The sequence below is a fragment of the Pongo pygmaeus genome, chromosome 9 (genome assembly GCF_028885625.2).
Source record: "Pongo pygmaeus isolate AG05252 chromosome 9, NHGRI_mPonPyg2-v2.0_pri, whole genome shotgun sequence".
Taxonomy (NCBI): domain Eukaryota; kingdom Metazoa; phylum Chordata; class Mammalia; order Primates; family Hominidae; genus Pongo; species Pongo pygmaeus.
In genome coordinates, this window is record NC_072382.2 from 84,856,177 (window position 1) to 84,879,112 (window position 22,936).

General features: G+C 37.9%; 1 protein-coding gene and 1 pseudogene across 15 annotated transcripts in view; both read right to left on the reverse strand.

The window, feature by feature from the left end:
- DLG2 (discs large MAGUK scaffold protein 2) overlaps positions 1-22,936 on the reverse strand; it is a 2,182,864-nt gene that overhangs the window by 319,923 nt on the left and 1,840,005 nt on the right. For all 15 annotated transcript variants that reach the window (XM_054441573.1, XM_054441571.1, XM_054441577.2 and 12 more), the window contains one exon: positions 17,138-17,240. In XM_054441573.1, the coding sequence (XP_054297548.1) occupies positions 17,138-17,240 (103 nt within the window). The remainder of the gene's footprint in view (positions 1-17,137; positions 17,241-22,936) is intronic.
- LOC129008979 (suppressor of cytokine signaling 6-like) lies at positions 20,102-21,709 on the reverse strand (annotated as a pseudogene).

Below are 22,936 nucleotides of genomic sequence, written 5' to 3' on the forward strand. Positions count from 1 at the left end.
TTCCTCTCCTGGGGATGGAATGTATGGTTAGGGAAGGCTTCCTAGAGAAGAATATCTCTAGCTTCTTTTTTCTTTTTTTTTTTTGAGATGGAGTTTCACTCTTGTCACCCAGGCTGGAGTGCAATGGCACAATCTCGGCTCACTGCAACTTTCCCCTTCCGGGTTCAAGCTATTCTCCTGCCTTAGCCTCCCAAGTAGCTGGGATTACAGGTGCCCACTACTACGCCTGGCTAAGTTTTGTATTTTTTAGTAGAGATGGGGTTTCACCATATTGGCCAGGCTGGTCTTGAACTCCTGACCTCAGGTGATTCTCCTATCTCGGCCTCCCAAAGTGCTGGGATTACAGGCGTGAGCCACTGTGCCCTGCCTAGCTTGTTCTTTGAAAGTTAAAGGTGTGTTCCAGTGGCAGCTGCCCCAGGGCCTGCTTCCTCTTCCTAAGTCTGTCATATTCTGGAAGGGAGGGGTGGTGCTCCAATCTCTGGTGCCCAAAAACCCAAGTTTATTTCTCTCTTAACACTGGCAATAACCCGTCCACATGACTGTTGCCTTTTAAAACCTCTTAATAATCTCATGCTGTGTTTGTTGTTGATTCCAATCAAATTATCACCAGGGCTGTGTGGGTAAATGCTTTTAAATACTCTCTCATCTTGCTCTTTCCCCTGTATGATGCTAATCTTGTCCCTAAGTAAGTTTCTTCCTGCTCCTTTTGTATCTTCCTTTCTTGTCTTTCCTTCTACCTTTTGTCTCTTGGTGTTTGGTGTTTTTTTTTTGCTTTTTGTACAAAGATTAGTTTCAATGTAGTCTATAGCCTCCTTTGTAAACCAATTAAAAATTTTTTTAATTAAAAAAAAAGAAAGTAAAGGTGTGTTAAGTAGGCAAAGGAAAAAGGGAATTCTGGGTAGAATATAATTACTAAGCCCCAGAGGATGAAACATCAAGGCTTGCTGGGTAAATGATGAGCAATTTGGCATCATTTGAGTAAACATTCAAGGAGAGGTATAGCTGAGGAGAGGATGACAAGAGGAGACATACATTTGGATGTATAAATTTAGATGAAAAGTGCCTAAGAAAACCACCTGACATATAGTAAATGCTTGATAAGTGCACTTATTTCTTTTTCTTCTGAAGACCAGCTCTTGTTTTATAAAATAATATACATTATGCTTTAAAGCCAGATATTATACTTGATTTTCTTTATAGCTTGTTCTGTACTCTCAGGCTTTCTGTAAAATTTTACTTTTTATTTTTGGTTTACAGTTAAGAAAGTCAAAGATGGAAAATACAAATTGTGAGAAAAAATTACAATAGTGTATCCTTAATATCTCAACATCAACAATCACAAAATGAACAAATAAGAGATTAATAAGAAAATCCACTTTTTTTGCTTTCAATAAGAAAATTAAACATCCATACGTCAGCAGACTATTAAAAACGTTTTCTCTTGAATCTATTAGGAGGGAAAAATGCGTTCCTAATGATAAACAGAACTATCCAAGTTGAAAACATTTGATTTTCCTCAGCAATTTTCTTAGCACGTCCTTCTGCCTCCCGCACCCCTCCCAATAATCTTCACATCTTCATTTCTTTGGAGTTTGTTTCAGCTTTGTTTTGATAATGATTGTGTAGACACACTACTTTCATTGTTTCTCACTAATAGTTACCTAAAGCAACTATCTGTCTGCAATTTTTTAGATCATTGTGTTTCTTTTAGAATGCTCTTTGTGTTTCTGCTGCTCATTACTAAGTATACAACAGTGGGGAATTGTCTCTAAAACCCTACTACTCCTTCTTTTGCATACTGGGAAAATCTCCCACAATGAATAATGCCTACTTTTAAGAAATTCAAATATTTCTTTTTCTTTTTTGTAGGAAATTCAAATATGTAAAAGAAAATAAAAATACAGCAACGTGTTGCTTAACGATGGTGATTATGTCTTTTGGTGTCATGGGAACATCTCAGAGTGCACTTACATGAACCTAGATGGTACAGCCTAATAGACAACTAGGCTGTGTGGTATGGCCTTTTGCTCCTGGGCTACAAATATGTACAGCATGTTACTGTTACTGTACTGAATACTCTAGGCAACTGTAACAAAACATAAGTATTTGTGTATCTAAACATATACAAAGTACTACAAACATATGGTATTATAATCTTATAAGACCACTGTTGTATATGTGATCCATTGTTAACTCAAACATTATTATGTGGTGCATGATTATTTTAAAAATTTGGATAAATGGGTTATGATTATTTCTATTACCAAGAAATCAATCATTTATAAAATCAGTTCTTCTGAGTGACCTTCAACAGAGGTATTTATGCATTGACTATTGCATAATGAAAAAGGAGTATAAATATCTTTATATGAAAATGTCTATGATACGAAACTGGTTAATTTTTGCACATATTTCCAAGGGAATGGGGTGGTTTTAACCTTGATTTCGTATCCCTTTAGATGTCAGTAACCTCTTTAAAGATTATTGTGTTCCATTTTTTTTCTAGAAAATCACACCAGTTAATGAAGTACAATTGCATGGAGATTTCTTTTGTAACTTGTGATCCCTTGGCAATCTGTTACAGCACATTGGTTATTATGTTAGTCACATTGAAAGAAAAATCTAGGCCGGGTGCGGTGGCTCGTGCCTGTAATCCTAGCACTTTGGGAGGCTGAGGCAGGCAGATCACTTGAGCTCAGGAGTTTGAGGCCAGCCTGGGCAACATAGTGAAACCCCGTTGCTAACAAAAATAGAAAAAAATTGGCTGGGCATGGTGGTGTGCACCTGTGGTCCCAGCTACCTGGGAGGCTGAGGTGGGAGGATCCCTTGAACCTGGGAGGTGGAAGTTGCAGTGAGCCGAGATTGTACCACGGCACTCCAGCCTGGGTGACAGGGCAAGACCCTGTCTCAATAAAAAAGAAAAGAAAAGAAAAGAGAGGGAGGGAGGAAGGAAGGAAGGAAGGAGAAGGGGAAGGGGAAGGGGAAGGGAAGAAAGAAGGAAGGAAGGAAGGAAAAAAGAAAGAAAGAGAAAGAAAAGAGAGAGAGAAAGAGAGGAAGGAAGGAAGGAAGGAAGAAAGGAAGGAAGATCTAATGCTATAAAATTATTTCTGATTTGGGAAAATATCTTTAGGCATGAAGAGCAGGTGTCAGTGGTAAGCCAACTAAGAAATCACAATGTTTAATTCCTTAACTCCCCAGGCCATTACACATTCTCCTGTTAAGCATTTTTTTCTTCTTTAAAATAATACCAATAAGATTTACCTGTATTCCTCTATGGTCTTAGTTTCAGATTTTATTTAGATAAGTTTCTCATTAATTTAACTGGCTACTAATATGGGTAAGAAGAAATTGGGATCAATGGAGACGAAGAGGTTATGTGACTTCTCAGTGTATACATTTTAATATTATTTTGATTTTGGAACCCATGTATGATGTTAGCATTAAAAATAAAGTTAATATACCACCAAGCATTCACTCATCAAACAGGCAAATAAGTTTTCTCAAAATATGTTTAGCAAACTTATGGAAAGCCTGATAATTCTATGCTCCAGCTAGTTATTATTTGGATAATAAAATTAATTAGAGTATGATGCTGAAGAAAGAACACAAGAAGTGGAATCAGAGCATCTGGGAGCAAGTTTGGCTCATAGTATTTACTAGTTGTGTGACCTTGAGTGAGTCACTTAACTTCACTGAGCTTTACTTCTCTTATCCATGAAATTAGAATGATGATAATAGCACCAGTCTATTTACCTCTTGGAGTTGTTCTGTAGATTCACTAAGAAACACACATGAGAGTGCTTTGTAAACTGCAAAGTCTTATACTTGTGCTAGCTAATATTTTATATTTCAATTAATGTTTCCAAGACTCTATTTTCAAATTCTCAAAGCCACTATTAAGATCATTAGGAAATATGTTTATTTGTTCGCTTAATCTTTTGCTTTCATGCACCAAACAACCAAAGTAAAACTGAGTGTGTGTTTTTCTTCAGTTAACCTAGTCAGCAGGAGCGTCAGAATCATTCTTGGAAGCAAAGAAAATCTGCTCCCATAGAATGGCTATTTTTTTCAGCATTGAAGATCAATATTTGGGAGCTCTAGTTAACTAACACAACTCCCAACAAGCATTTCAGTGGGGATGAATTTACTTTGCTACCCATAGTTCAAAGAGAAACTGCAAGGTATGGTCATTTGTTTGGCGCATTTGTTCACTCCACAAATATGTATTGAGTGCCCACTCTGTGCTGGGTGCTCCTCTAGGCACTTCAGACACGGCCGTGAGCAAGACAGACAAAATGTGATGCTCTCATGGAGCTTACATTCTAGTGGAAAAATAACTGAGCTTACAGCTTTTTTCATCCTAAGCACACAAATACCTTAATGTGAAGAGCATTTCTTGCCTTCTGATAAACAGCTTTAAAACCGTTTTTTGGTAGTAAGATCCTTGTTTCATGTATCCAAGACCAAACATGAAAAACAAATAAAGGTTGCTCTGGCTGGAGTGGGACTGGGGCCAGGGGCCAGGTTGTCTCCTCCTACACTCCCCATCCCTGCTCCTGCCATCCCTCTGCCAGACCCCAGGACTCTTCAGAGGACAGTTTATTTGAAACTTCCACACAGGGCATTATCTCCACATCAGTTTTGATACTGAAGACATCCTGTAAATGCCTGCATCCACAGTCTCCCAAGGGTTTTCTCAAGTTCCTTTCCCCGTCTGGGTCTAATTATCTCTCTCTCCACAGAATAGCCACATTATAGGGTTTCTGATGTTTCTGATAATTATGACAATAACAATAGTTATCACTTATGGAGGACACACTATCTGTCAGGACAGTGCCAGGCATTTTATATGCACTCCTTCATTTAATCCCCAGAGTCATCCTGTGAGATAGGTGTGAATCATCATTTTACAGATAAAGAATGAGATTCCAAGAAGTGAAGTAATTTTCCAAGGCTACAGAGCTGTTAATGGTGGAGCTGGAATTTGAACATACCTATCTGATTTCACAGTAGGAACTCTTTTTTTTTTTCTTTCTATATTTCAGGCCCATCAGCAGGAAGTAAGGAAATTCTTAACTACTGCTGCTTCCCAAACTCTGTGAAGCTCTTTGACACTCTCAGGGATAGTTCTAACTATGGTGCAAAGGGCTGATTAGAGCAAAGGGCAGCACAATGCTCACTCAAATATGTGTTGAAGGTTATTACACTAGCTGTCATTTATGCATGGCCTACTCCATTCTGAACATTCGACATCCATTTTCACTAATTCTTCCAGCAACTGTGAAAGGTAAATATGATTACCCCTACATTCCTGGTGAAGACTCTCTGGCACAGAGAGGTTGTCACTCACTTGAGGTCTCACAGCTAGTAAGTGGTGAGCCCTCTGCTTGCCTTTATGACAGCTTGGGGCCAAACTATTCCTAGAGTCAAACTATTCCTACAGCCAAGCCCAAGACTCCCACATCCCCCAAAAGAACAACAACAATTTTAAAAAGAGAAAGAAAACATACTCTCCTAGCCTGCATCTGCTCCTAATCCAGGCCCTACTCCAAGCCGCTACTGTCGGACTCTGTTCTCATTTACAACTGGGTGCTAAACTCTCTAACTCCACCAGCATGAACCCTCCTAACTCTATTTCCTTGTCTGACAAATTTTGTCCCTCCATATCCCTCTCCTGGCATCTTTTTCTTTTGGTTTCTCCACACCCATTCCAAACTATTTTATTTGTTTCCTCTTCAAGCCTTTTATCACAGCATGAATCTGTTTATATTTTCATCCTTTTATGAGAAACAGGATGGTGCACGGGTTGTTCTGGAGCCTTTCTGCCTGAGACTGAAACTTTGTTTTACTCTACTGTATAGTTTTTAACCTCGGGAAAACCACTTATGCTTTCTGTGTCTCAGTTTCCTCATTTGTAAAATGAGTAAGGGAATATAACCTATATCATAAGTTTTTGCAAAGTTTAAATGAGTTAACACATGCAGAGATTTTAGAAAGGTGTCAGGCCTGTAGTGAGTGCTTCATACATGCGAGTTTTAATTATTCTCTTTCCTGTAACCATGTCCCATTCTCTCTCCATCTTTCTTTTTCTCTCATCTATATTTTACTCTGCTTTAGCTACACATTGTTTTAAAAAGTAAAAACAGAGTTCCTATAAAATAAGTTCATTATCATTATTCTTTTTTTTTTTTTTTCAATTTGGTCTACATTTAGACGCCTACATTAGCCAGACACTGTACTAAGGAAAAAGAAGGAATGTAAAGATGAATAGCTGGGTGCAGTGGCTCACGCTGTAATCCCAGCACTTTGGGAGGCCGAGGCGGGCGGATCACAAGATTAGGAGATCGAGACCATCCTGGCTAACACGGTGAAACCTCGTCTCTACTAAAATTACAAAAAATTAGCCGGGTGTGGTGGCGGGCACCTGTAGTCCCAGCTACTCGGGAGGCTGAGGCAGGAGAATGGCGTGAACCCAGGAGGCAGAGCTTGCAGTGAGTGCAGATTGTGCCACTGCACTCCAGCCTGGGCGACAGAGCGAGACTCTGCCTCAAAAATAAATAAATAAATAAATATGAATAAAACATGCTTTTCTGTGAAGGGTTTGTTAGTTTTTTAATTAGTCAATCATGCTTTCCATGTTTTCATGAAATGGATGAATTTATGTATTTATAGGTCAATATTTATGTCTATTGGTTTTATCACCTACATCCTTCCCTGAATCTATCTACTTCTCTCTATCTATTCTGCCACCACTCTTTATTTTTTATTTTACCTTTTTCACAGATAGGGTCTTTCTCTGTCCTACAAGCTGGATTGCTGTGATGTGATCATAGTTCACTGCATCCTTGAACTGCTGGTCTGCCACCACGCTTATCCAACTAGCACCATCTCTCACATAGACTCATGCCTTTCAACTGGTCCTACACCAGCCTCTTCAGTGCTTTCTGGCCTACTTTCTATTCAGCAGCCAGAGCCATCTTTGTGAACAGCAAATCTGATCTTGCCAGCCTCAGGCCTAAAACCTTTCAAAGGTCCTTTCATTGTTTTTAGGAGAAATAACACAGTCCTGTGTGATCTGTCTCTGCTTCTCTCTTCTGCCTCCTCCAGTGTTTCTCCCACATTCCCTGGTTTGCTTTCAGTCCCTCCATTGCACCATCCCCTCTCCTTCAGATACACTTCAGATATCCTTCCCTCCTGAAATACTCTTCCTCACAACTCCTTTTTCTGCTATGCTTTGACAATACCTACTCACCCTTCAGATTAAAGAAAGTATTATTCCCGTGGAATGTCTTCTTGACCCTCTCCTCTAGGTCAGAGCTTTTGTTTGTCTTCGTTTGGTCTGGTTTAGTATTCTCTGAGTACATTTGAGTACCTAGACTTTAAGATTTTGGATCCAAGTTCTCTTCTTTTTCTTGAGCATTCACTTTGTATAATTCGTTAGTGTGATTTTACTTGGCTGACTGTAGGTCCATTAGGGAAGGAAGGGGCCATGTCTATTTTTCTCACCATTGTATCTCCAGAGTGCAAGGCAGCATGTCACTCACTGGAATAATTTAATAAATATTAGCTGAATAAAGATTGAATGAATGAATGTTGTCCTGCCATTGCTTAATTTTACCAATGTGCCAGCAATTCTTTAGTAATAAAGTAAATTACTTTTAGCAATGGGAACATGATAAATGTGAGGAAGCTAAGAGGAGAATAAGAGATTATCTTGAAACAAAGTGCAATTTGGAATTTTTGTCTTTTAAAGACTTAGGTAATGAGTCTATCAGGAATTCTATGTGAATTAGGAATCTATAAAGCACATTAAAGATGTATACTTCCTATTTCTTGGGCTTGAGTTTCCACCCTAAAGCTGCCACTACTTGTGATTCTGACAGTTCAAGACATCTCCACTATTTCAGCTTTCTGCATCTTTAATGTCCTGAAATTTATTTTTTACATTACTTTTCTTCAGCCTCAAAAAATCTATTTGCAAGTTTAGCAATTACCATTTAATTTATTAAACTGATAAGATTTAGGCCACAATGGTTCTATAAACAAAAAGATCAAGAACGGTAAGTTGTTAATCTTGAAACCCCCAATAAACAATAAATGCTTCTACTTGAATTAAACTTAAAATCATTATTGAATGTTTCAAATCCCATGGTACACAGAGACAGCAAATTACACAGATACAGATCTTTCCCCTTCTTCCGAGTGGGTGAAAGATAATTTCTGTGTGTTTAAAATGTATGGGGAAAAAAGGAAACATTTAGAAATTACCTTCTTGCAATAATTGTTATTTGATGGCATGTTTTAATTAGAAGACACAATAAACTAAACTTCATAGAACATCAGCTGGAAAGGGCTTTAAAACTAATCTCTTGAACCACCTTAATTAACAAACAATGGAATCCATGTTCAGAAAACTGATATGACTTAGGTGTGCTCAATAAAGTTGCAGACTGAGGGACAGGACAAGAAAAGTGCCTCATTACTCATTATTAAATTTGAAGACTGACAAATAGCTATTCAAAGAGATGTGAGGGTAAACTATACTAGGCACCCAGAATATAGAGTGAAGTCAGAAAGTTTTAAAGCTGTCTTGCTTTATAGTCCTCTTTGCATATCTCTGTGGAACATTCTTTTACAGTTCTCTAACACCCTGAAATTCCTTATCAAATTGAAGGATTATCTAGTGAAGATCTGTGTTCATTTTGTAATATTTGTAGAGTCATGAGTAGTATTAGAACCCTTTATTTCCATGCATTTGATCTGGGTGTTGCTAATGATAGATGTGAATCTAAGAGGTCTCCTTGTTGTCAAAATGTCTCTAGCACAAGGATTTATTTGGCTTTTTCCAGTATTCATGAGTGACTGATTTATGTCACTAAATGTCAAGATACCCCTCAAAATGATACAAAATCACAAGATGAAACTGTCAAAGATAAATATACTTTATTATGGAATGAAAGTTTTTATGGGGATGGGAACTGTAATCATACAATGAGAGGAGGCTATATCTATTATTAACCTATAATCAGCTTTGTAAATATTTTTAACCCCTTTGATATGAGTTAAAGATGTAGCATTCCCAGGATAGATGAGATGAAGAGAGTTTTCTAAGTTAGGAGTTAGGAAGTGATACCTGCTTTTGTCCTTATTATATTACTCGAGGTAAAAAACTGGCTTTTGGGCATGGGGAGAGGTATGCAGCATGATTAATTATTAAGGAATCTGGAAAGGACCTTTCATGAATGAATCTGCAGACTGTTCAGGAATCATCTTTTTGGTCATATTCTACGCTGCTATGGGTTAGATGGAGGTTGGGGAGGAAACAAAAGCAACTAGGAGAAGGCTATTAAAAGGATACAATAAGTGAAGAGACTTCCTGGGAAATGTCTAGTTGCTGACAGAGGCATTTTTCTGTTAGTAGAATGTGTACTTGTGTAGGAGAGAGTTGTGGAGAAAGAAATGTCTAAGCAATAAAAATCTAGAGTCATGTAAAGTTTTATTTAAGTTTCTTTCCTGATATTTCAGTAAAAATTAGAATATGATAACTAGATTAATTAGAACATAATTAATGTAACATATTAGGTGAAATTTAGTATTTGGCAATAAAGAGTATCACTAAAGACAAGCTTATTGATAACAGATAAAGGAATGGATAAGCAGCTGGCTGGCTGGCTGGATAAAGGGTGTGCACAAAGAAGATAGGATGGAAAGAGGAAAATTGTAATATATTTGAACTATTTGTTGAAAAAAATAACTATTTCCAGATTTGTAGCTATTTTAAAAATTAACAATAGTTGCCTACACTTACAATAATGCTGTCATTTATACATCATTCAGTTGTGATACAGAAACAATAGCAATTAACAACAGTAACATGCTAGAAATGAAAGTGATGCAGTATGCATGAGAAAGTGGTGAGGCTCCCTCAGAAATTTTTTGACCCCTTTATGTCCATTTGATCATAATAATATAATTGAATTCCATTCCTTGGGCTATTAAAGCCACTTCCCATCATGAGCTACTATAGTAAACTTTAAAAATCAAGGAAATTACAAACTGCTCGGCTAGCCTCAGCTTTAACAGCTATACCAATTTTAAAATATTAAATGGCTTTCCTATCTAGATGCTAAACTTTAGTTCCTCCATCTGTGAAATGAGTAAACTTGACAAGATGATCTTTAAGGATTCTTAAAACTTTTAATTTCTATTTCTTAGTGATTCCAGTTAAACTACATAGAATCTATCAAGTTAACTAGGTTGTGCATTCATTTCTCCTTATGTATTAAAAATGCAAAGAAAAGATGTAATGTTAGTGACAAAACTTTCAAGTAATGAAACTTATGCTTCTATCTCACCTAAGTTGGAATTTGCACTAGAAAACTGGTCTTGTCCAGTCTAAGTCATGTACAGTACTTTCTGTTCTGAAAGCTTATCTTAAATGTTCTCTGATGATTCTGACGCAATTTCTGATCAAGATCCACAGCTGGACTTTAAAAATCTTTCCTGGGTATTTGTGATGCAGTTACGTGAGTTGGGAAAATGTTTCAACATGCCACAGCTGCTCATTCATATGCATAAGCCTACATAGATGTTGATTTAAAGAAAGAAATATGTCTTGCATTGTAAGTATGCTTCTTGGATGGCGTATGTACTTTCATTTCTGAGAACCTTCAGGTACAGAAGGTGTCTATATTTTTCAAGGGATAAATTACATATTCATGTCAAGCTTTCATTATATCTTTGACCCCATAGAGAAATGTACCATGGTGTCCAACTGTGGTTTAAGCTCTGTGACAGTGGTTACCCCAAATAACATCAGAGTTTCACTTATTGCTGAAAAGAAGAAATAGTTTTCCTTCTGAATTAGGCTCACAATTTAAAAGGAGTGAAATAGATTATTTACATGAGTTTCTGCATTAAAGTGTGGTAAGTTATTCAAATTTTATAGTGAAGGCTTAATGACTTTCCCTTGGTTCATAGAGGCATCTGTGAGGATAGGAGTCAATGTTACTTCATCCCAACTCACTGCTTCTAAACTCACTTGCCAAAGAGGTCATAACTAAAGGCAATGAAGCCCGAATAGGTTCATTGTCTCACTAGCTGAGGAGTTCTAGCAAGACTTATGAATTTGCTTGATATTGGTATTTAGATGGGCGGGGTAGACAAAGTAGAGCTGAATGGCACATGAACTTCTTAGATCTCCTGCAGTTTGACCTATCCCTACTAAAACCACTGAGCCATGACCAATCACTGGGTGACACATGCCAGAAATCAAATCTAGTGATGCAGCCTCATGTGACTTTGCCCAGTTCTCCAGGTAGAGAGAGTCCAACCCAACAGTGACAAGTGACAATTTTTGCAGGGTCTCCAAGTATGTTAGGGCAACGCCTCACAAACTCTAATGTGCATACAAATTATCTGGGGAATCTTGATAAAATGCAGATTCTGATTCAGTAGGGTTGGGTTGAGGCCTGAGATCTTACAATTCTAAGAAGGCTCTCATTTAATATTTATGCTTTTGGTCTGTAGACAACATTTAGTAGAACAAAACTCTAGAATAATTCATTTCTTCCTTCAGATGCCTGCATAGCTTACTCCCTCATTTCTTTTAGATCTTTGTTCAAATATCACCTTATTAGCATGGCTTTCCTTGCCCACTATATATTTCTCTGTCACTATCATCTTTCTCCTGCTTCTTCTTTCTTTATACTACTCATCACCATGTGACACATTTTACATTTATTTGAGAGGGGCTTTTTTGGTTCACTGCTTTGTTATTTCCTTATAACATGGACTGAGGCATATTATGTATCCAGAAAAAAAATACCTATTGATTGAATGAATGTATAAATGAATAAATGAACCATGTAGTCACTCTGCCACGATTCCATAAACCAGACTACACTTATGAGTCTCCAAGCAATTATCAGCTCTGCTTTTTGGGCTTTTCTTTCAACTCCAGTACCTTATTAAAGAATAAAGGGTGGATGAAATCAGGTCCCTTCACTATCTACTGAAGTTCCTGATCACTGGTAAGGACTGTACCATCCACGACTTCTCTTCTACCTGCAGGCCATTCTGAAATCCTTGCAGTCTCTCCAACAATGTCCTGAGAGGTCATATTCAAGGCAAAAGAATTTGTGGTTCTCACAGGGACCACTTGGCTCTTAACTCCATTTTGAGCTTTAGCTAATACTAGCTACTGCCTACCTAGTTCTCCAAGTCAATGTCTGTGGCTTATTATTTCAAACCTAATCAGTTATCTCACAATAAATGTAGATATTATTAGAAAGAAGGCAGCAAATACAGATCAGATTTGCCCTGATCTGACTTGGGGAAATGCTGTGTTATCTTTTTTGAAAAATGTATAATTAGGTTGTAATCAATTCCCTTTTTATTCATCAATGGTGTCAAAGTTGAGTTTCAGAACTTGAAAAAAATGTTAGTGCTTTAATCATCTTGTCTTTGTGCTATATTTCAAAACAACAGCTGTAGATTTTCTGCAATGCAGGGGAAATGGAGTTTATCTACTAGGGTTGCTAAAGGTTTTATAACTGAAAACCAAAAAGCACCATCTAAAAACTGTGTCAACACCAAATGTCCAAACCAGGATTCAATTACCATCTCTGCATCTAATATAAAAACCCTATGCCATTCCTTCAATATTTACTCAGCAAACATTTCTTAAGCACCTACTATTAATATATGTCAACACACTGAAAACATTATATTGCATTTAAATTAAGAGCAGACCCATTCAATAACTCATTAATAAACCATAGTCAAATTCATATTGCATGGATTAACACAAGATATAAAATGAGTGATAGAAGAGTCTATCACAGCTCCTAGTGCTGTCTAGGAGCTCACTTGGGTGGAGAGGTGTGCAAACTGTGATAATGGGCACACCAGGTATTTACATACAGTTTTGGGGAACTCAGATAAAGAATCAATTAATGCTGACTAAGCAGATTAAAAATGGCTTTGTAGTGGAATTGACATCTGAGGGCTCTCAGGATGAGTAGGAATCCTGCAGGTGGAAAGGGAGAAAGGCAATTCTGGGTAGAGGATTCCACAGAGCAAAGGCATAGTTCAGGAACAAGTGTAAGAACAGAGAGCAGTCCTGTGTAGCAGGGGGACAATGAGAAAGGCTGATACTGTGGGTGGTGGAGGGGTGAGTGGGGAATGGAGCACAGAAGTTGGCTGGGAATATATTGTGAAGGACAAGGAGTTAGTGCACAGGCATCTTGGTGTCATATCTCTTAGAAAGATAATTCTGAAATCAAAGGGGAAAGTGTCTGGGAAGGGTAAGGAAAGGGAAGGGGTACCTGTGGGTGCACATGTGTGTAAGGCATTATATTTCCTTGTGTGAAGTGGCATTACAGTAACTTCACTAACTGGGTATAGGTAATTAAAGGTTTTACAATAATTAACTTCGCATAGTGCTTAAATGGAATTATTATTGAAGTACAACATATGTAATCCTCTTGAAAGAAAGAAAAACAACAACTTCATTATTTTCCTCTTCTTATGAAAGTAATACATGTTAATTTCAAAGTAAGTGCATGATAAAATTGAATTTTAAAAGATGGCAAAAATGAATCACAATCACACCACCAGAGAAAAACATCGTATATGACTCTTCAAATTGGTGTCAATTCTACCACCATGAACCAGACATTGAATAAGATTGAGGATGGATAGAGCAATGTGGACAACTGGAGACAAGCTCATTTTAAGCAGAAGTGAGTAAAATTGTGATCTCGCTTTGTGAAGTGAAACTTGCCAAAGAAGACATTTATTGCTACATTATGATAATTACACATTTTATAAATTATTTATAATTATCACAAAAATATGCTAAGCACTATGAGGAACACAGTTGGAAATGGTTTTCTATTTTGCAATACACATTTCTTTAGCAATTCCTTTATGTCTTTGAAGCAAAAATGAAAAGCGCAAGTAGTAAAAATGAAGAATCCCTTCAACCTTTAATTACCTTCAAGTGAAAACTCAGGTACTGAGGAATGGTAGGCTTTTATCCACTAGTTCATCAACTCTTTAAGAAATACCAAGTAGGACACCAGAGATAGAGCTATCAGTGAACAAAATATAGGTATGATGTCTGCATGCATGGAACTCACAATTTTGTAGTTTAGCAAGATATTCTTTCTCCCTCCACTCCTGAATAGAAATTTCACCCATTTTTCAAGGTCTGGCTCCATTTCCACATTTCCATGGTGCACTCTTGCACTGTCCTGACCCCTTCAGGCTTATCCTTTCTCTGACATTCCATAATTCTTAGAAATACTGCTGCTAAGATCATTCAATTTGATCATATGTTACCAGGAACCATACTCTATTAAATGTATAAAAATCTCTTTTCCTCAACTAAATTAAAAAAGTCCTTGAAGACAAAGACTATGCTTATTACTTAAGGTTAGGGGCAAATTTTTGTGAGCGTCTGATAATACTGAGAAATACATTTAGGGAGTTTTTGATAAAGCATTTGATTATGACTGAAAAATGTATTTACTGAAAGCCTAATTCTTGATCATACTAAAAGATATGCCAATAAAATCATCTCTCAGCACTGTCTTAAGGGTTGAACGACTCACAATATGGGTGCAGATAAAGGGCACTTGGTGAGAATTTCCTAATGGAATCTCATGAGGCACTCTTCATTTGTTATTTTAAAGGTAAATTATTCATTATTTCCTAAAACTGTTATACAATTTAAATGTCTCTAAACAACAATTCAATCACTTTTTCATTGAAAACTGCAGTTAAATTAAGGCTCAGTTACACGTAAAGTTTGGATAGGAGAGGAAAGAAATCCGATTGCTTGATGTTGCCATTACCACATTTCCAACTAATTTAAAGCTGCAACAGATTAGTATACAGTTAGGCTATTAAAACAGAGAAGTCATTCTGTGAATCCAATCTGTTCTTTGGCATTTTGTAAAAAGCTTGTTGTTATTTGCAGGTTTCTTTACAAGCACTTTAAAAATCAATTTGTATGATTTATAGGACATGCTTTGAACAAGCATCTTGATAAACTACAGCATAGTAACCAAATTAAACATATTGCTTAAAGGAAACCAAGATGTAAGGAAGCTCCAGTAGAAAGATGAAGATTTACATTGATAGAACAGGGACATGTTTGTCCTTTTTTGTAAACTTTAAAGCTTGAAATAATTCTGTTCAAGGTTATTTGGACACTTGATCACTATCGAGAGCTTCTAATTGCTTGTCTATGATTCTAACCATCTTATCGTATGCAGAATTGTTTGAGATGAGATTTTTCAGAAACAGGAAAATGGGGACATTTATGCTGCAATGTCAGGTGATGGTGAAGGGCATACAGTTTGAGACTGAAAAAAACAGCTATAAAGAAAATGGAAGATCCCGATGAAAAAGTTCTTACTCTATATGAAGTAGAACTTGTTATTCAAATGGTGCCAGCATGTATCTTTTAATTTTCAGCTTTATAATGGATACTTATTTTTTTTTGAGATGGAGTCTTGCTCTGTCACCCAGGCCAGAGTGCAGTGCCTTGCTCTTGGCTCACTGCAAGCTCCACCTCCCAGGTTCATGCTGTTCTCCTGCCTCAGCCTCCCAAGTAGCTGGGACTACAGGTGCCAGCCACCACACCTGGCTAATTTTTTGTATTTTTAGTAGAGACGGGGTTTCACCGTGTTAGCCAGGATGGTCTCGATCTCCTGACCTTGTGATCCGCCCGTCTCAGCCTCCCAAAGTGCTGGGATTACAGGCGTAAGCCACCGCACCTGGCCTATAATGGATACTTTTTAAAGCATTTGTCCCTACTGAAATACAAGTGTACTAATATTTAACAAATAGAAAGACTTTTCAAAACTATCTGAGAAGAGAATGTTTCCTTGGTGTTGCCATCCTCTATCTGTGGCCATCACAAATCTCCTCTTTCCCACTCTCTGGCCATATCTGGCCTAGGCCACATAGGAAAAAACATTTATTAAAAATTTTGAATAAATTAATTTCAAATTCTAATTCTAAAGCCAGGCACAACTGAAAGTAACATGTCAAAACATGCATGGAAGAAAATATTTTCTTTATTCATGGGCAGACCATGTGATTGGCCACCATTAATGGTAAGATCTAAGCTGTCACAGGCAAGACACAAACCTCAGTCTTCCAAACAACAATAGACCCATTGATGCTAACACATCATCACTTGAAAAGGAGCTCCTAATACTCATATGCACAGAGATTCTTCCTTGATGACATCTTATACTCTCATGTTCAGCTGTTTGATACTCCTCTTTGCTAGCCATATGGACCAAAAGCAATGCACTTCATTTCTTGAAGACAGTAGCCATATTCCTCTTCTTTTTTTAATAACAAGATCTGACCCATAATTGTGTGCTTACATTAAGTACGTTTCATTTCCAAAGGAGCAACCTATATATGAATTTTCTAAGAAATCAACCATACAATAAGTAACATCCCAGTTGTCTCATTGAGCCTCATTTTAAACACAGAAACAGATGTTTAAATAAACCAAAGAGCAGGGCACAGCTAATCCAATTTAGGATATCTCATCAAGTTTAAGTTAGCTAATCTAATTTACATGATCTCACTGAGTCTCACAGTTTATAGTGATTTATTTCAAACAAGGGATATTGTAGGAGTAAAGGCAAAAAAAAAAAAAAAAATCAATCAAGGACCTCCAAAAGCCATGTTAGTGTTAATGAGAAGTAAGTTAATGCCATGAGAACAGAATATGGTCTACTGGTCTGTTTCTGTAGGTGAAATCTCTCCCTTTTGCTTCTTAAGTCTTAACTGTTTTTACAGTATCCATTGGTGACCGAAAGTGTGTACCACACAAGAATATAAATGAAATAAAGCTGATGCTGGTTGCTATTTATTTGAATTCACATTTTCATAGGCCTTTCTAACTGTCTGATATTTTCCTGGAAGATTGGAGGTAACAAAGCCACGGTTCACGTTCTTTGGACATGAACCATCAATTTTTCACTATAGGTAGGTTTACAAAACACCAATGATGGTGACTCTAGTTAATAAAAATTATTAGTAATGAGGGTACAGATCCACACAGAGACATATCAGAACATTATTAGTTTGAGTTCTGACTGACCTTCAGGTTGATATTGTGCTATAATCGTCACTGTCTGTCCAGCCCCCTTTAGTGCAGCAGCTGCCTGTTCGTGGGATGCACCACGGAGGTCAATGCCATTCACCTGAAAGACAGGAAGCCAGAGAATCTTGGTATTTCATAAGGCATATTATCCTGATAGAAGAAAAAAGTTTCCCCAAAACCAGGCTAACATTATACCACATGCCTCAGAAACCCCTCATATCCTACTCAGGTGTTTGTGGACTTTCATTGTCTTAATCACTTTTAGTTAGGAGAGACATTAAATTTCACTTTGTGGTGTTTGTGCCACGGTCTGACCGGGTTGGAAACATTTTTATCTATCCATGTTCTAGTGTATGCATTTAATATGCCTCTGTGAGCTTCCTAGATTTCTAGGGTAAATAGGGATAAATATGAGCCTTCAAAATTAGAGGGAAAACAGGATGATAAAGAGAGACACATGTAATGTAAACAGACAAATATATGCTAAAAGATTAAAACATTCAGGTGAGATTCTGGAGACATGGTATAAAATGGGGCCAGCTGGTTGCCAAATCCCTCTCTGTGGTCAATTGCCTAGCCTTGTCATCCTGAGCCTGGTTAGACAGCCTTAAGCCTTGTTTTAAAATATACTTGACTGTCCTATTTCTCATATACAATTCTAAAATGAATTCTGACAAAATGAAATAAAGAGTTCCTGGAGTTTATTTAGCTATTGCTAACTCCCATTTTGGGTCCCATACTGAAAGAGAAACAGAAATGTCTTAAAAGCTCCAAACTCTGCCAGGGTGAAAAGCATTCTTAAGTCAAATTTAATAAGAAGCAAATGCTAAAATTTTTCTTGAATCAATTCAGTCTAAGTCAATACAGTGTAATTAATAAGTGCTCTCCAATGACAGAGTTCTCTGTCTGCCCCAGAAGAGGGACAATGAGTGGAGAACAAACGGAGACAAGATAAGCCCTCAAGAAGTTTTTCTGATGAACACACAGTAAGTATGGTTTTCTAACCTACAAAAAACTAGCTTTTTGCAGATGATAGCAGAATTCTGCTTCCTTTTATTCATGGGGCAGGTTGATATGGGCTATGAAAGAAGAATAAAAGAACTGATTAGCTTATATACATTCAAAATATATAATCGTATTTTGCTTTTCATCAATCCTATTTGACAATGACATTGGGTGGTAGATGGGGGTTACTACTTTGTTTTCCCCATCAGGCCTGGGACATCCATATGCTTACATTCCACATCATGATCCTCTCATAATAACTTCGTTAACGTCTCCTTATTCTCTTTTGTAATTTTCCTTGCCTCATCCTTGGCTTTCTAGTGTGGTGAACTCCTTACAGAAAGCATTGATTACATGGTAACATTGGGGAGTCCACTGAGCTAGGCCTGATCTGGCTGTGCCACTTTCTTGCTGACTGTCATACTACCTCTCTGAGCCTCAATTTTCTCCTCCCTTGGAGGGAAGGGACTGTTAGGCTATATGAGTCTAAAGCCCCCTTAAAGTATAAAATTTCAGATCTATTCTTGAATTATTCTTGGTAGATATAGTCATTTCAGACACTGTCTAGGCTATTGACGAGTCAGAACTATGACTCTGCCAGCCAGAAGAGACAGGAAAGGTAATTAGATCCAGGCTACTGTCTGCAGGAAGCTGAATTACACAAACTTCACATGCCAAATAATTTATTCTCTTGTCAAACAGTTAAGGTTAACTTTTTATAAAAGAATAATACGTGATCATGGCAATAAATTCTGTTTCAGAAAGGTCTAAAAGGAAGAGGTAAAAGTTCCCTCACCGTCTCCATTTCCAGTGGTAACTACTTTTGTGTACACCTTTTTCTTTTATGATCATCTAATATTTCTTTAATCATAATTCTAGTTCCATAAGTTTTCATGTTATGGCAATTTGTACCTGAGCTTAATGACAGAAAAGGCAACAATTTCTAAATTGGTGGTAAACATTTCTTTACAATTTTTAAATGTAAGGCCATTTATTATAATTGGCAAACTATAAGATGAAAATGAAGGCAGCAGATGAAATGAAGGCAACAGAAAAGCTCAACTTTTCACAACCAATAAAATTAGCACAACCTAAGAAATAATTTAGAAAAAAGTGTTGTTAGAAGATATGTTGTAGATCTCCATTCCATTACCCAAGATTATGCCAATTCATGATTCTAAATAAATCTTTTTAAAGTAATAGATTAAAAACTTATCTTCAGTGTATACGTAAATTCTGCATTTCATCACACAGCTATGTTTATTCAACACTATCTTTTGAAAATGGGCCATTTAAGAAGACATAGCAATTTCCATTCTGTTTAATGCACAAAAATCACAGTGGATAGCAGCAAAGGACTGGGCGGGGCAGGAGTGGGGGCGGCATTGAGGAGAATTTGATAATTCACATTATGATTATTCTGCACATTGAGGAAAGATAATTCACACTTCTAAAACCTCAAGACTTCCCTTTTTAAATAACCAAAATAAACCCGACACCTTGCTGACACTTCCCCACCCCTAAACAAACTGATGACTTTTTTTCTTTTTTTGAGATGAAGTCTTGCTCTGTTGCCCAGCCTGGAGTGCAGTGGCACGATCTCAGCTCACTGCAGCCTCCGCCTCCCGGGTTCAAGCAATTCTCCTGCCTTAGCCTCCTGAGTAGCTGGGACTACAGGCGCGCGCCACCATGCCCAGCTAATTTTTGTATTTTTAGTAGAGATGGGGTTTCACCATGTTGGCCAGGATGGTCTCAATCTTTTGACCTTGTGATCTGCCCGCCTCGGCCTTCCAAAGTGCTGGGATTACAGGCATGAGCCACCACTGATGATTCTTTTATACATAAAACTGAAATAGTTATGGCAGCAAAAGATTTTGATGGCAATGAAAGTTTGTAAACTGTGTTTCAATCTCTTTTTCTTATTTCCAAAGTGCAAGATGCAGGGTTCTCAGTCTTTCAGTAGTGCTTTTCCTGTAAATAATCCTTCATTTTGTTTGGCAAAGGCAGTTTCTGAATTAAGTCTATTCTGGTATACTGACATATAACAAAACGACACAGGTACTGCAACGAGTGTACCTGCATGAACCGAGACACTGGCTTGGCCAGTCTGACAAAGTAAGTTGCAGATCCAGGCAGCTGAGACCTTGAATAACAAAAAGTTCCATTTTCAGAGTCCCTGATTGAATGCTCAATTAGATCAACTATGGATGTATGCCCTTCCACATCTGGCTGTTCATAAAAGCTAAACCTACCATTTGAGTGCTCAAGTCTATTGTCAAGTGTGTTACCATGGGGGTGAAAGCTCAAGCTTAAAAGGTAACAGTCTTCAGAACTGTCCCAATCAAGGAAAGAACCATCTGGCAGGATTGCTAGTTTCCCTTCTGCCTCCCAACATGTGATTTGGTCCCCAGTACCATCCTTGCTTTGCAAGATCTTTTTAGCTCCTCTGTAAGGCTTGTCACTACCATGGGACCATTACTTTGCACTGAGACATAAACTCTTGCAACACCAGGAGCAAAGTTAAAATCAAAATTCAAATGACAGAGCATACTTTCAGCCATGTGGGCTTCTGTGCCAGTAAGTCCACTGAAGTTCCTTTGGATTTGATTATTTTGCATTGGAGGTAGCAATGGTGAGAGTGGAGGGACATCATCGTGACCCACTCTGGGGCTCTGCAACATGACTCCCGTGATGCCAGTCAACAACCCATTCATGGACTGATCCACAAAGATCTCTGGGGCAACAACTAGGTTCTGGTCTACCTGACTCTCATCTTCGGGGAAAGAGCGCCCTCCCACTTGAAAAGGAACCACAGAGACTTCCATGGTAGAAGAACTGTCCAGACAATAGCTACTTGATCCTTCCAAAGGACACATCCCCTCATCTAAAGGCACAGTATACTGAATGTAGTCCTGAGGCAGAAGTCCAATAACGACAGGCACATGTTCATCCAGGCGAAGATACAGGTCTCCGTTCTGAGAAGCCGAGCTTTTCAGTGAATTGGCTTGTTCCTGGCATGCGGTCTCAGACTGAAGGTCGTGGAAATCCTTCCGGACGCCATTCAGGGGTGGACTCGGACTGGAAGAGTGGCCTCGACTCTCACCTCCATCTTGATGCACGTCTCCTCAGAGTTTGTGGGTCGAAGAGGCCATGGCATGGGCAGTGATGGCTGCGGAGGGAGGTGGCCTTATTGGCCTCTGAGCTCTCACGTCTTTAAAGACTATCGTGGCTGAGGAGGAGGAGAAGGTGTCCTCATCGGCAGAGCTCCCAGAGGGTTTGCCCGCCTTGCCTTTTGGCTTCTGTTTGGCAGAAAGCCACCTTTTTAACGTACCCATCAAGCTTTTGGTTTTTGATCTGTCTTTTTTTTTTTTTTTCCACCTTTTTCATTTTCCCTGTCGATATCGCAGTTGGCCGTATCTTTACCATAGCAGCTACCAAATAAGGAATTATCTTTCCAAAGTCACTGGCTAGCGATGGTTGTTGTACTACCATGAAATCAGTTTATTTTTTACTTTTATTCAAGTTAAAAGATTTCCAGAAGGTTTTAAAACTAATTTTCTTCATTATGACTAGTTACCTAATCCAAGGGATGAAAATACTAGGGGATTCACTTCTGGCATGATGGAATGAGATGGTCGGCCGGGCGCGGTGGCTCACGCCTGTAATCCTAACACTTTGGGAGTTCGAGGTGGGCAGATCGCTTGAGCCCAGGAGCTCAAGACCAGCTTGGGCAACATAGGGAAGAGCCCGTCTCCGAAGGTGGCCGGGCTACGCTTCCTCGCCCAGGACCGGCGTGACTGCTGCGCTGGCCTTTCCTCCAGCAACTCCTCCTCCTGCCTCCTTCCTCCTCCTCCTCCAGCTTGTGTGTACTTTTTAAAGATTCACTATATGCACATGCAAGCACATGACTTTATTTCTCTTGCTTTCCTTACATACATATTTCAATATATTATTGCCTTTTTATTTAACTGAATAGATGATATCATATAAAATTTGGCAGCTTTTGTTTTGCTTTCCATTGAGCAATGTATCTTGGACATCTTTCATTATCATATCAGCTCATATCATTCTACCTTTTTAATGAAAGCCTAGTATTCCATGTTATGGATGTGCGAGCACTTTTCAGTGAGCTCCCTCTTGATGTGGTTAAGGTTGTTTCCAGTTTTTCCGCTACTATGAACACTTATAAAAGTGTTTCTGAAGGATAAATTCCCCGGAAAGACTTCTTGGTGAAAGGGTATATGTATTACTTGTTTTTTTTTAATTTGCTATTGCACATTTTCAAAATGATTATTTATTCATTAAACATATAGAAACTAATAAACAAGAAAACAAAAACAGGCCATAATCTAATTGCCCAGATAGTGTATTGATATGAAAAATAAAATTAATATACACATATCATATCCATATATCATAAGTAAGGCACAATGAAAAGACATACAATTAAAAGGCTCCCCTACCTCCTATTATTCTCTACAAAGGTAACCATGTGAATGGCTTCTTGTATGTACTACTAATTATTTTTGTTGTGAATATAAGCCAGTTTATAAAATATATAATTTAAAATTTTATACAAATAAGATCATGTTCTACACCTTGATTTTTTCCACTTACTAATATACCTTAGTCAGCTTTCTAATTTACACATTTCTTCCAATTAACCTCATTCTTTTTAATAACTATGAGTGTTCTATTATTCAATGAAAAACAATTTGTTTTACCAGTGCATGGCTGATAGACAGCTAGGTAGCTTCATTATTTTGCTATTATAAACAATGAGGTAATAAA